Source organism: Liolophura sinensis, chromosome 10, assembly GCF_032854445.1.
Source record: "Liolophura sinensis isolate JHLJ2023 chromosome 10, CUHK_Ljap_v2, whole genome shotgun sequence".
NCBI classification, from domain to species: Eukaryota; Metazoa; Mollusca; class Polyplacophora; order Chitonida; family Chitonidae; genus Liolophura; species Liolophura sinensis.
In genome coordinates this window covers 1,148,004-1,167,740 of record NC_088304.1, presented here as the reverse complement: position 1 = coordinate 1,167,740, position 19,737 = coordinate 1,148,004, and the positions used below count along the sequence as shown (strand labels likewise).

The following is a 19,737-nucleotide window of genomic DNA, read 5'->3' as shown; positions in this document are numbered from 1 at the left end:
CAGTGCAAAACAAGAACACTGCATATATAAGCACGCCCTATATAGGCCTACATGGAGGCGACAATAGAGAATAGGGCCATAAGTTGTAATCAATATACAGCTCATTTTGAAGTGAACATTTGTCTCAGAAAACTAGAATTTACAAATTTTGCAAATATTCCGGTGGCTTTATAAGTGGCTATTTGACTTCCTGTTTTTTTGCACGTGCTGCGTGGTAAATCCATCACAAAATGACATTTGTAGGCCTATACATGCCTATGTTACATTTCCCTAACGCACTGTAGTCGTAGTTGTAAAAATGCAATCGTGCAACAAACTTCCAACTGAACTGAAAAAAGCATAGGCCTACCGGCGTAGGCTATATAGGCTATGCACACACGCAAACTAAAGTTATTTTCTTCAGTGGCGACATGGTTTTGTACAATGTCATGCCCATTTCATAACATCTTAGCCGCCTGTAACCTGGGCCATTGTTTTATTTGTTGTCGAAAACCCATCGAAGTTATTCACATTTTTGTTCACAAATGTAGTGTTAATAAACACGTGTTGTGGCCTGACAATGATATCAATCTCTGTAATTATCAACCAATGAAATCGTCCGACATAGCTTACCGTCTGCTGCGCAGGCGCAGAAAAGCCCTCGTTTACCAGCTACATTCATTGTCGGAGAGGGAAGATTGATGAAATTGTGTTGTGGTTTCCATCCACGAAAATCTGGTTGAAATTTTTGCAATGTTTGGCGCACTGTATACAAATTTTGAGATCAGATGCTGATCTGATCGGATCGATGATTTTTCACCACTGATGGCAGGGTTGTCGCGGTAAAATTTGTGAATCAAATTTTGGTAAGTTCGCTCTGCTCTAGCAAAAGATTCAATATGGCGCGCACAGGAAGCTTGCTTGGCCAGGTCATAATGAATATGGCGGGTGAAGCCGCATGGCCCGCTACGATGCCGGCCGCAGCATTTGTTGCACGTAGTTACAGCTGATAATTTTGAGTCGATTCAATTGCATTGGGAGATTACAAAATTCCGTTCTGTAGTGCACAAACCTCAATTCCATTCAAGTTGTTACAAAAAAAGGTCGAAAACCTATTTTTGTGTGAGATCCACACTACAAAGAAGACTACAACAAAACAATCGGATTTACGTGTGATTTTTGATTGACTGTACCCTGTTACAAAATGTGCGTTTCTGGTCGAAGTATGAATGTATATGACTACGCATGGATCTATATATGCATGGATCTACATGTATGCCTTTTAATTTTGTAACGGTGATAAGAAATGTCAAAGTGTTGCGTTTTAGTATCGGCCCTAGTGCATTGTGGTAAATAACTTTTAATGAACAATATGAGCCACCGTGGGCAGTGGGGAATGTTGCAGAATAGGACTACGTTACATGCATGTAAATATGCATCATTACCGAGTTGCATAATAAAACGTCATGTGCTCAGTGAATGAGAAGGCCAGACTTGTCCATTCATTATCCCCGAAAGACTCCAACTCCTTTTCTTCTACTGGCCTAGCGTGGTTGGGGTCTCGGCGCTTACAGTGTAAATTTCCTACCCAGCGAGGGTCCAGGCTTTGCTTTCTGAGAGACCAGGATTCGTGCAAATAAGACACCAACCTGAAGACCTGCTCTCTGCACCCACCGCACTATCACCAGATGTCCCTACTCGCTTTAGAAGAGATTTATTATTCCACGGCACACTCTCCTCGGCCACTGGTGCCATCTTCCCACCGCTTAACGATGAAGAGAGTGACTGAGGAGTGTGTGCCATGGAAGCCTTTATGACTATAATGCATTTATTCACGAGTGAAAAAGGATGTGTGGTTACGGAAAGCACAAGGAACCCAAATACAATTCATTCAAGGTTAAGTATCAAAATTGAGTGTATAACGCAGAAGCCAAATACTCCTGTCTATTGGTGTGTTGGATAGTTAAGTGTCATGGTCGCCGTTATTCAAATTCAACACATTTTGCCTCATTAATATGCAATATTCGTGAGACCTTTTTCTTTCTTCAGTGTAATCCACCGTTCAAACTGACCACCAATTACAACTCGAGACTTGCTTGTCAACGTACTGAGCTCTTTTTTTTATGCCTCGGTTTGGCCGATTCTGTCACGAGCAAGCCGTAAGTTCTTGTTTTACACGTGTAATCAGTTGTGTTTGTTTACATGTGAAGGTTTCTGTCAAAATTAAAGATGGCGTGTGCTCAGCTAATGTGAGAAGTGCATATATAGGCAGGACATGAGAATTATGTGTTTTTGTTGTTTTTCTTTTCAGGCAGCTCTGAGAGATTGCCATGCAGAAAGGTGGTGGGGATGCTGACGATGGTTTGAATCCTGCACCTCAGTCCAGTGGGGCGCCAGTAGGTGGGGCAAATGGCGCCTCCAGCCTGCTTTCTTCTGCGCAAACGCCAGCTGTTGTTTCAGTTGTGCAGCCCCCACCTGCTGGCCCGTCGTCTGCAGCGCTTCCCCAGATCAGCCCGGTACCTCAGCTCGTACTTGCTGGGTCTCTTCAAACAGAGGGTACAGCTCCTAATGTTGTATGTCCACCTCAAACGGGTAATTATCAACACTCACTGGTGGATTTCAATCTGTGCTGCAATCCTTATTTCTCTGACTTACCTTAACAAAACGGAACCGGAAGACATGATATAAATATCAGTTCTCTCCCTTTTGGGCATTGGTATTTTGATTAAAAAAGGATCTTTTGATTGTGTCGAAGATTCTGGATTTAACTTCATTAAGTGGAGTTCTCACTCTACATATTTTGATAGCTGCGTGAAGGGAGATAACTGTGATTTTTATGACTGTCCCATATTTTACAGCTGTTTTAACCTTGAGTGTTTCTGTCTTGTACCTATATTTTAAGTTTAATTAACTTTCCAGTAGCGACAGATTGGTTGAACAAAAGCAGAGATGTCAGTTATGTTTGTCCAACTGTATTGAATCTAATCAATCTCTGTTTTAGTGTGAAAGTTTCAAAGTTTTCTTTTGATTAAAAGATCTAAGGTGAAACTTTTGAAATTGCAGAAATTGGATGACATTTGTGGTATTCATTTTCACTCATGTTGTTTCCCATATTCTGAAACTCTGCTCATACATAAACTTTTCATGTATCTTTCAAAAACCGACTGTTCTATAACTACATAGCATTCCAGGAATATTTTAGTTTGAGGTGAAACAAAGATTTTCAACTCATCTTTGATATTACTTTTTAATAAAAATCAAATGACTACAAGGATGGCAAAATAAGATTAAAGTTATTTATTGTCTCCAAGACTTAAATATAAGTTTATTTAGCTTTCTGTTGTAAAGCATTGTGAATCTGTTTTAGGCCACTGTGAAATCCTAATATCCTGGAGTGATAATATGACTTAGTGTGGGAAACAGTTTTAAAAAAACTGCAAAAGTATTTAGTGCACACAGTCTGTGTCTTTTTTATGTAACAGTTATGGAAAGTTGTGCAAACAGCTAAATGACACCATTCACCTAACATACTCCCAAACAGTTGTTTGTGTTGTCTGTCTGTCATCTGTCACCATCCCCCATGTCTGTTGTCTTCTGTAGGCCTTCCTCCACAGTTACGAGGTCTGATCGCGCACACTACTGGCTATCGCCCTCTTCACCCTCACTCTCTAGCCTCGGCCACCCTGCCCACACAATTACTTGGCTCGCCGGGTCTCGGGAGGCGGGTTTTCAGTCCGACCACTGCGGCCATTGTCACGTGTGCTGGTGTCCTGTCGCCAGCCCTCTCCCCTCACAGTGCCACCATTCTCGCTAGTCACACATTTCACAGGCAGCTCGGAGGGGCAGGTGAGCGCTTTGTCGCCGCTTCATCTCCATGTTGTCAGTTGCTGCTGTATCAGTTGGTGTATCTGTCAGTTGTTGGTGTTTCAGTTAGTGTATCTGTCAGTTGTTGCTGTATCCAGTATCTGCCTGACAACTGTTGCCAGATCTTCTTGGCAGTTGTTGCTATATCTGTCGGGACAATTGTTGCCACACCTGCCCTGACAGTTATTGCTACATCTGTCCTGACAAACTGCTACATCTGTCCCGGAAGATGTTGCCATGTCTGTCTGACAGTTGTCACCATGTCTGCCTGGAAGTTGTTGCTACGTTCGTCCGGTAGTTGTTGCTACCTACAAGTGGTTGCTTCGTCTTCCTGGCAGTTGTTGCTACATTTGCTCGACAGTTGTTGCTACATTTGCTAGACAGTTGTTGCTGTGACTGCCTGGCAGTTTTGTTGGGCAGTTTTGCTATATCTCTTGTCAGTCGATGCTTGGTATAGATTCTTTTAGGATTGGCGTAGATACTCCCAGGATTGGCATAGATACTCCTAGCTCTTGCTACGTCTCCATGTTGTATTCTATCAGTAGATGCTACGTTTATGACTGTTCATAAGCTTTGTGCATATCCAGACTGTTGGTGGTTTCTGTTGATTCTGCTCTGTATGGGATTTGTTGTCTCTGACCGTCAAGCTATGTCCTTAGGATTATTGATGTTCAGTTCATTGCATAAGTCACTATTCTGAGTTATCTCATGCTGCAGGTACATCTGTTTATTACATGTTCTCAAATGCTGAAGCCACTGTTCAGTGTTGTCTGGCATATCATTCACTATTTTGTGTTGTCACTTGACGCCACATCTGTTTGTCAGTCGATACTTTTCATTGTCACATGTTTTCTAATGCTGCAGCCACTTCTCAGTGTTCTGTGAATTCAATTTGTTTTCACAGTCCCAAATTGTTTTTTTTTTTTTTTTTGTGGATGTTTATGCACTCATCTTCAAAAGTTCCATTGTTGCTCCATTTGCCAGTTATTGTATTTCGTGATTGCTCCTTTGCCGGTTATTGTACTTCGTGATTGCTTCATTTGCCGGTTATTGTACTTCGTGATTGCATTACCCCTGCATGTTTGTTTGTTTGATGTTACAAATAACATGTTACTGCTTCACTTTGCCTCACTTTATTATATGTTGATTTTTCACTTCGCTGTGTGTTGATTCTCCGGTCATGTCAAGTGGTGGAGTGAGTTCACATGCAAGAAGTAGGTTCACAAACTTCTGTGAAATGTCTCCATCCCTCTTTGTTCTGTTTTGTTCCAGTTTAACATTAACTCACACATTTGCCTGAGTTATTGATAAGACTGCATGGGCTGTTCTTACAGAAAGACAGATGCTTTTGAGGCGTTGTTTTATTGTGATAGTCTGTGAGAAAAGTTAGCGTGTACCTGTTCATGTTAATTTCACACTAAATTGTGTGCTACTGAGTCTGTTGATGGTAATTCAAGTAATTTTACTAGATCTTGTGGTCTGTTTTGCAGTTTTGTCTACTTGTAAGCACTTCATCCTTGTTGATCTCCTAAGTTGACATCCTGATTGCTGTATTTTCGGTGACTTTTTAACCTGGTGTTACAGTTGTTGATATGTATTCCACATCTACATTTTATTTGTTGTCATTTTGTCTCTATCAGTTGATATTGTGCATGCCCTCTATTCCTATATTCATCTCTTTTATTGCGCTTGTCATGTTCGGAGCGGTTTTAGCACTTGAATCAACAAAGGATTGTGTATTCTTATTACTGCAGCAGTGATGGCACTCAGTTTTGTGTGTTTATCAGTTAGGTCTGTGTGCTAAATTTTCAGTCTTCCATCTTTGTCAGTTACAATCCTTGTATTTTGTGTTCTTTCATGACTTGATATTTTCCTGTCCTACACCAGTCTCATACTTCATGGAATGAGAGGATTGCTTGTCCTTTGTGAGTTCATTTCACACCCAGGATAATTGCCACGAGAGAATGTCTATTTCTTGTATTCCTTTCAGTACCACAATTTTGTCTTGACGAAAAATGCATTTCAAAATGGTTTTATGTTATTATTTGCAACTTTTCCAGTTCAATTGGTTTTCTTTTTGGTTCTTCATTTTCCTAATTCTTTTTCTTGCATTACAATGATCAACCTTTCCTTCTTTGCCTTTTAGGTTTAAAATGTTGCACATGAAGAAGCTATTATTGTCTCTTGCTTTTTGTAAATGTTAGCATCTTGTGTTGGAAAGATCAAGAAATATGTGAATCTTAATGTTAACTTCAGATAGAATTTTCAGGAGATCTGTCCCATATAAATGTATTATTTCGCTTTTAACTCTTTGTGCAAGTTCAGTTTTCCATTTACTTAGGCAAGAAAGTAAAAAGTGATTTGGAATAATCTCTGAAGTGGGCCTGTATATTTGCTTAGGATACTTAAACTCTGCAACTTGTGCGAGTATTATGAAAGTGCCGAGGAAATATGTATTCTCTGAAGGCTTTTTTTTTTTGTTTAACAATACTGGCCTGGACCAGTTCTGTGTTAAGAGAATTGGCAATGAAGGTATCATGAAATCTTTAAGTGTAATGTGAAGTACCACATTGTAAACAGTGAATTTTATGAATGAAATGGTGGTACCTATTTGGTGATTGATTTTCAGTGTCGTAGGGTCGTTAATTTTTTACTGCAGTGCCGGTCTTATATGTTGCGTTGTGGTTAGATTTTTGTTGTTCCATTGTTGTAGGTGGGGCTATCAGTGGAGGGAGAGCCTTACCACAGCAGCAGAGTGTGCCTGGCCAACCTGTCGGTACAACTGGGTTTTTAGTGGGCTCTGACTCTGTATCTCTCCCAGGTAACACCAGCATCAGTGCCAGTGGCGGGACCATCCATCACCATGGCCAAAGTCCCACACGCGGAGGATTACCTCCCTTGGCAAGCCCATCAGGGTCGGTGGGTGGAGCCAGTGTTCCCTCGACCAGCCAGTCTCACTCAAGGCATGCGCGAGAAACTATCACCTCACAGAGCCCTGCCAGCTCAAACTTGAGTCGAAATGTGTTCGAAGGACTTACAAAATCTCTAGCGGCCACAACAACATTTGGCCCATCGCCGCGAAAACGGCCACGGGTGGAGGAAAAGCCAGCAGCCACTCCAGAAATTGCCCATCAACGTAAATTGATATTGGATAGTAAATATAAAGACATGGGTGAAATTAGAAAAGCTTATATAGAACACTTGACAGAATTGTTCTTTCTGCAAAACGGTGGCAATATCATGGACTATTTAGCATGGAAGAAGCGCCCGACTCCACAACTAGTGCATTTCCTTAAATCGGGTAACCTTGACAGTGATGAGGAAGATGATCATCAGATACAGGTGAAAACCTATAATGATGAGGTGAGTCATTGTACTGTTCTGTCTAAGCGTTATATTTGCAATGCATTGTTTTGATTTGTACACTCAACCTTAACATGAGTATACTCGAATCATTGCATAGATCTCAATGTATAAAGCAGCCCAGTTGGGTAACTTTGACCACCTAAAACAAGATGTGTTTAGCACAACCTGGAGATGACATGTTTTCCTGATCATTTAGAAGTGTTTCCTGTGTGACTAACCAAAAGAAAGTGGAAGGGAATGTGTTCGCACACCCAAAATTTGTTGACCTGCTGCTGTACAGTTTCTCAGAGCTGCATATATTGTCCTAGGGACCTCCATGGCCTTGTGGTTAACATTTTCACGCAGCACAGTGACCCAGGAGCCTCCCACCAACGCGGTTGCTGTGAGGTCGTCTAGCCCATGCTGGCTTCCTCTCCGGTCATAAGTGGGGTGATCTTCCAGCAATTTTCTGGTGGATGTGGGTTTCCACCCCAGGCTGTGCCCAGTTTCCTCCCACCATAATGCTGGCTGCCATTGTATTGTAATATTCTTGAGTATGGCATAGAACACCAGCAAAATAATAATTACATTGTCTTAATTTTTCTCCACGCATTGTTTGACCTTTTCAAACAAGATGTGACACTGTTTTTTTATAATTGTGCAGTGATTAAGTAAAAGTAAAACGTTTTTTTAACGGCCAGTTCAATTTCTCTTCTGTCAAATTGTGATATGTTTATTCCGGAGATTGACCCCCTGGGTCACAGAACTGTCCTGGACTTGTGGTATTATTCCTGAACATAGATTAGGACTTAAAATATTAGTTTTCAGTTTTGCTATGAAGAAATAACACTCCCCATGTTAACATAAAAATTCCTTAGTTATGTTACAATATTAGCACGGAAAACTATTTTTAAGTTAAGACTAAGTTTGACTTACTTGTAGATTTTGTTGATTTTGCAGCTTGTAGACTACAGTTTATGTAATGTCTAATTTATGTGTCCTCTGGTTTTCATAGGTGAAAGTACTAACTGGTGCAGGGAGTAATATTCCGCTTTCTACACCAGTTGCTATTTCCAAGACATTACCTCCAAATGTCACAGCTCTGAATCAAGGTAATTATTACACAATTTCTTTCTGTTTGTGCATCATTTGATTCATAAAAGTTCACACTCGGCTCGTGTCAGAGCTTTGTGCTAATTAACTTGAAGATTTTTCTTTCATTTGAAATTTGGTAAAATGTATGAAATGTGTGGGACAAGTTGAAGAAAACGGTGCATAATTTTATCATGCAGAAAAAGTGAAAAATCCTGTATTTTTGAAGCAATGCAAGTGTTGCTCATTTTATAAAGATAATCAACAGAATTGTTGTTTTCAGGGTCTGTGAATACTGTAAATCAAGGGCCAACATCTCTGTCTCAGACAGTTCCAGGTTTAACGACAGCAGGTGAGTGAAAGTCCTAATGGATCTAAGATTGGGTCCTAGACAAGCCAGAATAAATGTCTGCAAGGAATTTTTAAAAACATCTTCGGTACCATTCCCAAAGTTTAGATATATGTAATCATTCAGTTTGGTCTGATTTGTGTCAGTTTGAGAAATGATACATAACTCATGTGCTTTTTTCTGTGGGGCAAGGTCTGATCAGTATATTTTAGAATTATTCACCTGTAATTTCATGTACTGTTACTTTCTCGGACTTGCACATCGTGGCCTTTTACCTCCACTTAAAGACCTCAGGGCTACTTTCACAAGAGTTTGCAAAGAATGGTGTTTTCAGTGGATTATGCCATAAGGTCATTTGATTAACGAAAAATATCCGAATAGTTGATGTAATACTTTAAACTCATTTTAAACCAAAATGTCAAAAACAAGTCCTTGTGCTATTCACGAAGGTTAGCTATTGAAAGAAATTTCAGCTGATTTTGATTCCTTTCTGTAAATTTATGTATTACAAGAGAACCAACCTTGTGTGATTTCAGAGTCGCCCGCCCTCACAACGGCTACAGTCACTTCATCTGCACCGTCATCACTGTCCATCACAACCACAGCCAGCACGACTTCCGCCTCGGGCAGTAAACCCATCTCGTCTCCCTTGTCTCCACCTGCCAATCTTCACAGCCAGCTGGCCAAGTGCATTGCCAGCCTCAACGCCTCACAAATAAAAACCGCTCTTACCACATCAATTAGGTAAGAGTGCCGACATAACTAAACATGAAATAAAATCTGTTGTGCACTTTCACTAGAATTATTCCATCTGCTCCCCATATTTGATGTTTTAAGATGCAAATAGCGAATGGAAAATTGAAGAATCCATTGCGGAATGCTGCAGAGCAAAGGTTAATTTAAATGAAATTTTGTGTTTTTGAAAGGGGTGGTAGAGGGGTGACCAGCTTAAGATGTCATTGAAAGTATAAACCTCAGTTTTCTCGCTAACAACATCATCATTATGTGAACATAAGTAATTCAATGGAGATATTTTTGTCCATGGTGTATGAACATATTCGGAGTTCTTCACCAGGATGTGGAGAGCTATTAAAGATGTCTTTATCACTTCTCTTGTTGACTCCGCAGCAATGGCTCACCCAAGGCCCGATTATCCGTATCAAAAAAACATTCACTTTCATCTATGTGTGCCAGCCCTCTTGGATCTCAAGAAGCTATTGTGGAGAGGGCTAAACAGGTGAGTGTTTGTACAGAGTCTGTCACAGTTGTGTAACATGCATTTCTTGCTGGTTAATGGTCTTGAATGGAGTGAACAAATGACAGTGCTGAAGAGTTTGTTTCTCACTCATTAGTGGGTCATGTTGCCTGAATTTAAGATGAACTGAGCATTTCAGCATGAATGTAGTTCACTATGATGAGTTTAGTACCCTCCTGCTAGGATGAGAGGGAAATCTTGTTATAGAATTAAAGAAATTTTATGTTAGGTTCTGGAACATAAATTCATCTTTGATTTATTAAATGTAGTGCTTGTCTAAATAAACTGTCAAATTGTAGTGTTTGTGAACTGAGAACACATCGTGTCTGTGCTATGTATAATTTTCTGGTGAAAAATGAGTGCTGTAAATGCCTCACAAGCTTCATGTGATGCCTTCATTCATCATACTGGCTTAGTGGATAACGTGCTGGCGTGGCATAATGGCCACTCTCACCAATGCTGTCGCTGTGAGTTCAAATCCAGCTCATGCTGGCTTCCTCTCTGGGAAGGTAACAACTTGGCGGTTGTGGGTTTCCCCGGGCTCTTCTTGCTACCGTCATATAAGTAAAATGTTCTTGAGTACAGTATAAAAACTGAATCAATCAAACAAGTAACAGGTGTTGGTCTGTGAAAGCTGCACACATGCCACTTACTCATTCTGGGGGTGTGTGTAATCATCGCCATCCCTAATTACACTGTGGCTAGATAAAGCTTCATGACTGCTTCCATCTGGAATAATTATTGTTTCACATGGCAATGGTTCATGGTACATAAGACTTGACTCCGTAGGTAACGGAGAAAACGTAGAAGAGGGTAATCATTGCTAAGCACAATTTTTAGCTTAGAAACCAAGTTAGAAGAGCAGTTATGAAGATGTAGTGTTTCTCTGGAAATATGTGAATACTAATTGAATAGAAATGTTCAAGGATATGTACACCTCAGAGTTTAAAAGCTGACCTTGTGCTAAAGTTAATTGAAAAACAAAATGTAAGCTAAAATTCTCCTGTTTTCATTGAAAAAAGAATTCTCTAAAATTTGGCATTGTTCGTTGATGGGACTTGATCTGGCTTTATATTCAACCAGGATTTATGTACTCCCTTGTGTTGTCTGGGAACTAAAGGAAATCATCACTTCTGTATGTATTGACCCAGACCTCTCCTTTTCTTCATGTTTCTCCAGGAAGCACAGGTAATGCAGCGTGTGTCTGAGCTGAGGAAGGAAGGGATGTGGTCATCGCGGCGATTGCCCCGGGTCCAAGAGCCTCCACGTAACAAGGCACACTGGGACTACCTCCTGGAGGAGATGCAGTGGCTGGCCACAGACTTTGCACAGGAACGCAAGTGGAAAAAAGCAGGGGCAAGGAAGGTGGGTGTTCTACCAGGCTGTGACTTTCACAATCTTTCGGAGGCTTCTGTGGCCAGGTGGTTAGTGGCTGGTGCTGCACAATGACCCAGGAGCCTTTATCCAGTGTGGTCTCTGTGGATTTCTTCCCACCATAATGCTGGCTGCCGTCATGGAGGTTAAATATTCTTGAGTATGTTGTAAGATACAAATAAATATATTAACCAATCATTATCCTTTTGAAATAGTAGAATAGTAGACATCTGCTTGACAGAGAATTGAATAATGTGAAATTGTAGATTTGATCAAAGTAGGCAGCTGCCCACTCAATTTTAGAGAAAAGTGACAGGTTTCAGGTAATTGGTGGCTGTCTTTTAATGAACCCCTTACAGGCTATACAACCATGTTGTGGATAATCTGTGTAGAGGATATAACGAGATTGCGCAGGAAAACTTCACTGCATGAAAGCCAGAACAAAAAAACCCCCAACCATATGACAAAGTCAGCAGAAGAAATCAAGCCATGATGTTCATGTCAGCATCTGTGCAGTTGTATTTTTCTAAAGGTTCTGTTCCTCCACTGTTTTGGGGCAGAAAACCTCACATGAAGTTTTGCTGATATGACGTTCGATCTGAAGGATTGTTTTGTTGTTTGTTGCAGATTGCGAGAATGGTTGCCAAGTATCACCAAGAGGTTCATCAGAGAGAAATAAGGGCTGAGAAGGAAGAAGCTATGAAGTTGAGGCGAATTGCGAGTCAGTTGGCTAAACAGATCAAGGAGTTCTGGACAAATATAGAAAAGGTAAGGTGCCTGGATATTTCAACGTTTAAATTTAGTGATTATCTGCAGCTAGTACTAATGGTAATTTCCTGTCCATGTGGTAATGGAAGTGCAAGTTTTGGCCCTGAAGAAGCTGGGTGCAAACCCTGATGGTTCAGTATGACATTTAACCCCAAGCATACACGCACTCACTCAAAATCCTTTTTAGTTTTCCAGTGGTGTTTAAACAATTCTGAAAATTCAATTTGATCTGGTAATGGAAGTGCAGCTTCTGATCCTGGAGGTGCAGAGTTCAAATTCTGACAAAGATCCTGACCCTTTTGAAAGGTGTGTAAATTGTTCTGGAGTAAAAAAGCAGTTGGAAAAGGGGAAAGAAGAATAATAATCTTGCATATTTTTAACTTTTCCCAGGTTGTGCAATACAAACAGCAGTCTCGATTAGAAGAGAAGCGAAAGAAGGCATTAGACCTTCACTTAAACTTTATTGTGGATCAGACCGAGAAATACTCCACCTGGTTAACGGAAGGACTGACAGGGGGCAGCACTGCGGGCAGTGTGGCCTCAGACACCACCTCTGACCAGGCTCACACCAGTGGGGACGGTAAGCAGGAATGGTTGCACAGATTTGGCCATCAGGCCCTTAACAACTGAAGTCTTGTCCTGTTGTTGCAGCCTTAAGTCAGAAGGTTTATCAGGTACCCTGAGAAGATCAGTGCTTTACTCAAAGCACTCCTGTTTTCTCCAACCATTAAAACCTGACTGTCATTGTTCAAGTGAGAAGTCCAGTAAATAAATCTCCTCCGTATTCATTTCGTTGGAGTAGAGCGTCTCAATAGACACTGAAACTCCAGACACCGGCTGTTTACAGGGTTTTTGTTTTTTTAACAAGTTGAAATCCATTAAGTTAAGACTTTTATCATAGGGCCATTAGGATTAGAGGGAAACAACAGTGTGGCCAGACCATAAAACCCAATCTTAAAACAGTATTGGCAAGTAACGGCACATGATGGTATTCCAGCACAGTCCTAAGGATATTGAGTCATTTCATGGCTCCGCTATGTCTCTTGTGTTGTGAGATCAGAAATAATATTTGCCAGTTTATACCCAAGTCTGAGATGTCTTGTGGAAACTTCAGTGTTCTAAAACATACACACGTTTCTGATTTTATCATTCGAAGTTGACACTGTTATTCAAGTTCAATAAATTTTACCACTTGGTCATTAAAGAAATCCTTTTTTCTTCAATGTATAAGTGATGCAAAATTCAGTCAGACGTAGTGAAAATACATATGCAACTATGATTTTACTGACATTTCCAACCCTGCAGCTCACAACCAAACTGAAATTGTGTGTTCAGTGTGGGCATCTTTATCCAGGGGAGATAACTAGCCTGTATAAAACTCTTGCAGAGATTTACTTTGCAGGATTCCTGTCGCAGGCTACAGAAATTGTTATATTTCACTGTCCATATCTTTAAAAATATCTTTAAAACATGACAGTGTTGTCAAGAAATGGGTAAATTTGTTTCCAGAGGATTTTCAGCCAGCTCAAGAGGATTCTGATGATGAAGAGACAATAGAGCGAGAAGAACAAGAGGCTGGTACAGATGAGGTAATCATCTGTCACTGTCTGGAGCAAAGGATTTGTTTTTCTCTTGCTATATAGTATTAACAGTAACATACCACTTAATGCAGGGAAGTTAGAAATAGTTTCAGGGTTCAGATACATTTGATACTCTTTTAGAGGTTCCCAAATTGCAGTATATGTTGAAAGGGCTAAATTATGACAATATTGCCTAATAAATATAACCGAAATGTTTCAAAGATTTCCAGTATTCAACATTGCTGACAAAGACTAAGTAATTTAACACAATACGGCATTAGTTTCAGATTTCTTAAGAAATGAATATGTTTCTGTCCAAATTCGCTCCCTAAAAGGGTGCCAAAATCCAAAATTGTAGAAAATGCTAGTTTCCAGTTTATCTGTTCATAAATTGTAGAGAATTACGGTGATCGTTAGCCTTCCAAGCACCAATTCTTTTCAGTTCAATAAAAATCAGTGGTATAAAGCACCTGGGAAAAACATAGGTTTGTAACCTTTTTGAGTGATACCTGAAAATGTGAATAATCTGGTGTTCTGCTGTTTCAGAAATCAACACTGGAAGAAGTGGAGGCTCTGCAGAAAGAGAGCGAGGTTCCTATTGAAGAGTTGATCAAAACCATTCCCCATGAGGTGTTCTCTAAGCCAGCCAGTCTAGCAGACGAGTCTGAAGAAGTTGATGTGGAGGGCGATGGGGTGAGGCGACGACTTTGTGCCAGGAGAAACAAACATTTTGTGGGTTAACTGTCACAGTTGTGAAAGATGGGGAGTTTGATCTGGAATATTCTCGTGAAGTTGAATTCTGCAGGGGTGGGGTCTCTGTGGCAGAGTTGGTTAGTGTGCCAGCTAGGCGGAATTACCCAGGAACCTCTTACCAGTGTAGAGAATCAGTCAGGTTACAGCATAAATTTTGATGAGGAAATCAGGGTTTTCTAAGTATGTAATCTTTGACCAAGCTGTCCAAATTTCATCTTTGTACCAGTGGGAGTCAGTAGAATTCACCTTAGTTTGATTTAAGAGGTTCTTTTCCCTACAGGTCATTGGCTGTTGACTTCGCAGTGATAGAGAATGTATCGCAAAAATATTGAGAAATTTGGACTATGATACAGGGTTAATGTTAGTGGTGTTTGTTTCAGGATTTGTCTCCGCTACGAGATGAGGAGTTTGAGGCGGCGAGTGATGAGGATGAGCAAGATTTGGAGGAGACCATTGAGGAACAGGAGAAACACGAGAAGAAAGCAGACCGCAAGAAGGAGATAGACGAACTGCAACAAGAAGGTGAGAAATCCCCGCCTGTTATGTGGTTTTTCACTGCACAACTTCTTGTTCAACTTGCCCTAGGGCTATCATCATGAGGGCATGGGAGACAGAGATGAATTTTTTTAATAATGTATACTGTCTGTTTCAAATGCTATGTATAAAGGCTGACCATATTGGGAAGCTGTCATGACTTTGTGGATGCCTTGTCTGCATTGCCTATCGTGATTTCTCAGGTGCATGTCAGTATACTGAATTCCGTGTGTCAATATTGAAATGTTAAGGTGGAATAATGACAAACCCCGCAGCTCACAACCATGCTGAAACATGTTTTTAGGGTGGACAACTTAATCAGGGGGAGATAACCTGCCTGTATAAAACTCTTGTAGAGCTGAATCTACAGGATTCCTGTCGCAGGCTACAAAACACATGAAGAGCTCTGAAGATGAAAGCTACTGTTGATTGGTTTAAAAACACTTTAACCCACTTTTGCTGAAGAAGTTTATGTACAGGTACATCCAGACAAGCTCAGTTAATGATGCCCCTTATCTAAATTGATTGTTTTGCAGGTGAAATGTCAATGGAAGAGTTGGTGGAAAAATATGCAGGGGCTTATGACAGTGACTTTGAGTTTCCTAATGAAAGCACAGATGATGAAACAGATGGTATGTGGTTTGGCAATTTCGCGAAAAGTTGCAGATCCTGTTAGTATTGCAGGAGCATTGGAAATGTGGTCATCAAGAGGCAATGACTGGTCAGAAATAATGATCTTAAACGTGTGGAAAAGGTGACAATAGCTTTAGAAAAATCAGTCAATGGGGTAAAAATGTGTGTCTGGTTTAAAAACACCTGTGTTAACTTCCCTTGAATTTTTAACCTCTCCAATAATTTATAGTTATATACATAATACAGTATGTTCACTCGTCGTCATATGACTGAAAAATTAAGTAGGACGTTTAACCCCAAGCACTGACTCACTCGGTATACTCTCTCGATGATACACAGGACATCTGAAATGGGAAAAAAGGGCCTGCAGAGGGTGTGTCAATCAGGATATAACCACTCTGAAATTGACAATATTTGGAATTTTCATCATTGGTGTTTGATTTATGACCTTCCGTTCAGATGAGAGTGAGGCCGAAACTGAAGTGGAGGAGGAGGAGGAAGAAGAGAGTGAAGAGGAAGTGGAGGATGAGCCAGAAGGGGAGACAACTCAGGAAGATGTGGGCCTGGAATACCTGATGCATCCAGAAGCAAAGGAAGATGTTGATATAGCTGTTAAGGTAGCTATGGAAAAAACATTATCAGATTTACCTAATGATACATCCATTTCCCAATTATTGAGATTTGTGTTCCAGTTTACACATCCTGGTGATGTTACTACTTAGATTTGTTTTTTTTTTTTGCTAGGTATGTTGTGCCAGCTGCCAAGGCAGGATAATTCTGTTCTTGGAATAAGTGAATGGTTGGGATTAAATATCCCATTGTCTGTTAGATTTGGAAACCTCATTGTCTGTTAGATTTGGAAACCTATCGTCTGTTCGATTTGGAAACCTCATTGTCTGTTAGAATTGGAACACTTTTAAAAATTATGGTGCTTGTTGGCGACCATGAAATCTGTTGATAGCACTGCTAATATTCTTGATAAAGAGGTAGCTTTGTGATCTGTAACTCGTGGAAAGGTCTGGCAGCAACCTGTGAATGGTTGGGGGTTTCCATGAGCCAGGTTTCCTCTCACCATAATGCTGGCTGCCATCATATAAGTGAAATATTCTTGAGTATGGCGTGTAAAGACAGATAAATAAATCACTGACTAGGATGGTTATATGGCAGACCTTGCAAATAGCTGTGGTGGGTCCACTATAGGTATCTTATACATGACATTAACAAAATGTGCACACTTGGAGGATGAGTTTAAGATTCCCAGTTGTATCGTGTGTTCATGATGGTGTTTTCAGAAGGAGCCAGAGGCTGAAGGACCAGGGAAAGAGATCACGGATATCGCTGCTGAGGCACTCAGTCTACAGCCTAAAGGGTACACGCTACAAACCACCGAGGTGAGTCAGAGAATGTGGTATTTCCTAGTGTTTGGAATAATGGCCTTGTGTTTGTAATCTGTTCTGTCTAACCATGGTTGAGTTATAGCCCTTATGTGTGCAAGAGCACATTGTCCAGTACCTTGCTTGTATGGTTGAGGACACGTTTGTGCCTGAATTACCTCCCTTATGTGTGATTTGGCCTCAGATCCCCATTAATTTTCCTTTAGAGACAGTGTTAACATTTTGTGCTGTAGCTTAGGCCCAAACATTTTGTGGCCAATAAGCTTTGGTGCATACCTGGATCAGCCTGTGAAAAAGCAACCATCAAAATCTGGACCTTTCCATGCTAGCAGCTGGGAGGGGTGCTTAGCAGTGCTAAGGGGATGTCACTCACAGCCTTATCACCATCTGTCTCCTTGTGTCCTCTCGCCCAGAATTTCAAACTTGCATCATTAAAACTTACACCTGCCTAAAGATTTGGCAATTTCCATCATTTTGATACCAAACATGCACCTGTACACCAAAAACGGCTGGCTGGCAGCCAAAAAAACGTTACATCCTAAAATACACGGAATTACATTCGTCCCTCCTGGGAAACGGAAGTGCTAATAGGGTCCTGCTTCCATTTCACCCCAAATGTCTCCTCTGTGTGGTTGACCAGTACCTTGCTTGTATGGTTGAAGACATGTTTGTGCATCAGTTCTCTCCCTTGTGTGTCATTGCAGCAGAATTATCTCCAGTATGCGTGGGTGAGGATATGGTTGGCCAGTACCTGATTTAGGACCACTGGTATCCTTATGTCCTCGCACAAAAACACCTGTTTATTGCTTTGAGTCTGTCATATGACGGGAGCTCTTATTTCGGAACAGGTACAAATTGAAATGTCTTGAACTTCGTCTATCCACCCTACGCACCTGTGTTCCCAGCAAGATAATCGGATTATCGTGATCAGCATCAGTGGGAAACTTTTCAAAGTTCTCCTATTACTTTCCTTTCCAATTTAGATTTGTGCGATTGTATCAACTTTATATGTTGTGAGAAGTCTTCTGCAAGTTCACCACCATTCTCAGTTAAGTGTTGGTACATTTTGTGGTGCAGATTGTGTTAGCTTATCTGTAATATCATTTTTGAGTGTTCACTAAAATTGCACAAAATCGTTATACGTGTGGTTTCAGGTAAAGACAAAAGTGCCATTCCTCCTGAAGCACAAATTGAGGGAGTACCAGCACGTTGGCTTAAACTGGCTGGCCACCATGTATGAGAAACGGCTCAATGGGATCCTAGCAGATGAGATGGGATTGGGGAAAACCATCCAGACGATAGCTCTGCTTGCTCATCTGGCATGTGAGAAAGGTGAGTGCTACTCACTGAAAGAATACAGCTTCTGATCCTTTTTGTTCATCCAGCGTGTCTTCAAAAAAAGACACCTTTTAGCCAACAGAGACCTGTCTAATGACTGGCAGCAATGTGTTGGCGCCATTTTTTTGACGTCAGACATTTCCTTTCCAGCTCATCATTGTGATGCTGTGTTAAAGAGAATACAACGCTACATTAAAAACTAATAAAGCGTAATGTTGTTCTACAATCAATGTTTGACGTAACAGTAGAATGAGGTCCCTGCTTCACACAAGTGCCACCTCAGGGGCTTTAAAAAATTTCAGTCTCCCCATTCAAGTGGTGAAATGTTTTTGAGTTGAGATCATGATGAAAATCGATGTCTAACAGAATGCAAATGTTCAGTGACTTTGATCCAGTGTGTTGATAGTCCTGGGCAATGCTCAGACCCAGTTACTATGATATCCGGTTGTTTGGTTACAGGTGTGTGGGGACCTCACCTCATCGTTGTGCCAACTAGTGTGATGCTCAACTGGGAGATGGAGATTAAGAAGTGGTGTCCAGCTTTCAAGATTTTAACTTATTATGGCAATCAAAAAGAGAGGAAACAGAAGCGACAGGTAAGCCACTAATTGATCGTGTTCATTTGAATGGAAGATCAAGATTTGTACCAGTTCTACAGTCGTGCATTGTTGTTGTACAGGTCAGTGTCGACCATCTTGTACAGTAGCCTAGACACTGGCCACTACACGTGTTAGGTGATTAGTTAGGAGGAGTGACTAGTACACAGATAAATGGACAGAAATATTGTTGCTATGTGATGTTGTTGATATTTTCATGTTGCCTGTGAAAACAGTCCACAACACTCATGTGGTTGGTAATGTTGAAAACCTTGATTGAAGAATATCCACATATATGATGTGCATATCTGCAAGTCACGTATGCGACAGATCGTCAGTAAAGGCATTTAGGTATCCTCCCCCTTAAAAATGCCCTACGTTTTCTAATTGTAAAATTATGAAACTTGGCATTTACGACAGTTGGATAAATAAACAAATGTAATTTTGTGTTAAATCTTGCTCTGGCTAACATTTTTTTTTTTTAACCTGATCAAGATGTTTCTAGTTCTGCTAATATTAGCTAGGTGCTAGCTGAGGATTTCAAAGAATGTCAGTCAGGGAAATACTGATGGCTACAGTATTTCTTGCGTACACATTCTAGTTGTCGTATAATTTTCCAGTGTGTTCATAGCTGTATGCATTGTTGCATTACCAGGGCTGGACGAAGACCAATGCTTTCCATATCTGTATCACATCGTACAAGTTGGTCATACAGGACCACCAGTCATTCAGGAGGAAAAAATGGAAATACTTTATTCTGGATGAGGTAAGTGATGCATTGGTGTATAAGTGATGCATTGGTCTACCTGCTATGCTTGTGAATTGCAGTAGTCCCCACCTTCCGTCATAAATTTAGCTCAGTAGACGGCCGGTTGGAATCGGT

The 19,737-nt window shown here is 40.7% G+C and overlaps 1 protein-coding gene across 6 annotated transcripts in view; it reads left to right on the top strand.

The window, feature by feature from the left end:
- Positions 1–664: 664 nt before the first annotated feature.
- The window catches only part of LOC135477224 (helicase SRCAP-like), a 58,369-nt gene continuing 39,296 nt past the window's right edge, over positions 665–19,737 (top strand). For 5 of the 6 annotated variants that reach the window (XM_064757391.1, XM_064757392.1, XM_064757389.1 and 2 more), the window contains exons 1-20: positions 665–845; positions 2,291–2,571; positions 3,580–3,825; positions 6,557–7,206; positions 8,204–8,300; positions 8,564–8,632; positions 9,166–9,373; positions 9,758–9,866; positions 11,064–11,249; positions 11,886–12,026; positions 12,417–12,606; positions 13,536–13,615; positions 14,153–14,299; positions 14,740–14,881; positions 15,430–15,525; positions 15,986–16,143; positions 16,819–16,917; positions 18,075–18,252; positions 18,718–18,854; positions 19,510–19,620. In XM_064757391.1, coding sequence (XP_064613461.1) covers positions 2,310–2,571; positions 3,580–3,825; positions 6,557–7,206; positions 8,204–8,300; positions 8,564–8,632; positions 9,166–9,373; positions 9,758–9,866; positions 11,064–11,249; positions 11,886–12,026; positions 12,417–12,606; positions 13,536–13,615; positions 14,153–14,299; positions 14,740–14,881; positions 15,430–15,525; positions 15,986–16,143; positions 16,819–16,917; positions 18,075–18,252; positions 18,718–18,854; positions 19,510–19,620 — 3,306 coding nt within the window. In that variant the 5' untranslated portion in view covers positions 665–845; positions 2,291–2,309. The remainder of the gene's footprint in view (positions 846–2,290; positions 2,572–3,579; positions 3,826–6,556; positions 7,207–8,203; positions 8,301–8,563; positions 8,633–9,165; positions 9,374–9,757; positions 9,867–11,063; positions 11,250–11,885; positions 12,027–12,416; positions 12,607–13,535; positions 13,616–14,152; positions 14,300–14,739; positions 14,882–15,429; positions 15,526–15,985; positions 16,144–16,818; positions 16,918–18,074; positions 18,253–18,717; positions 18,855–19,509; positions 19,621–19,737) is intronic. The other variant, XM_064757393.1, reaches the window with a different exon arrangement.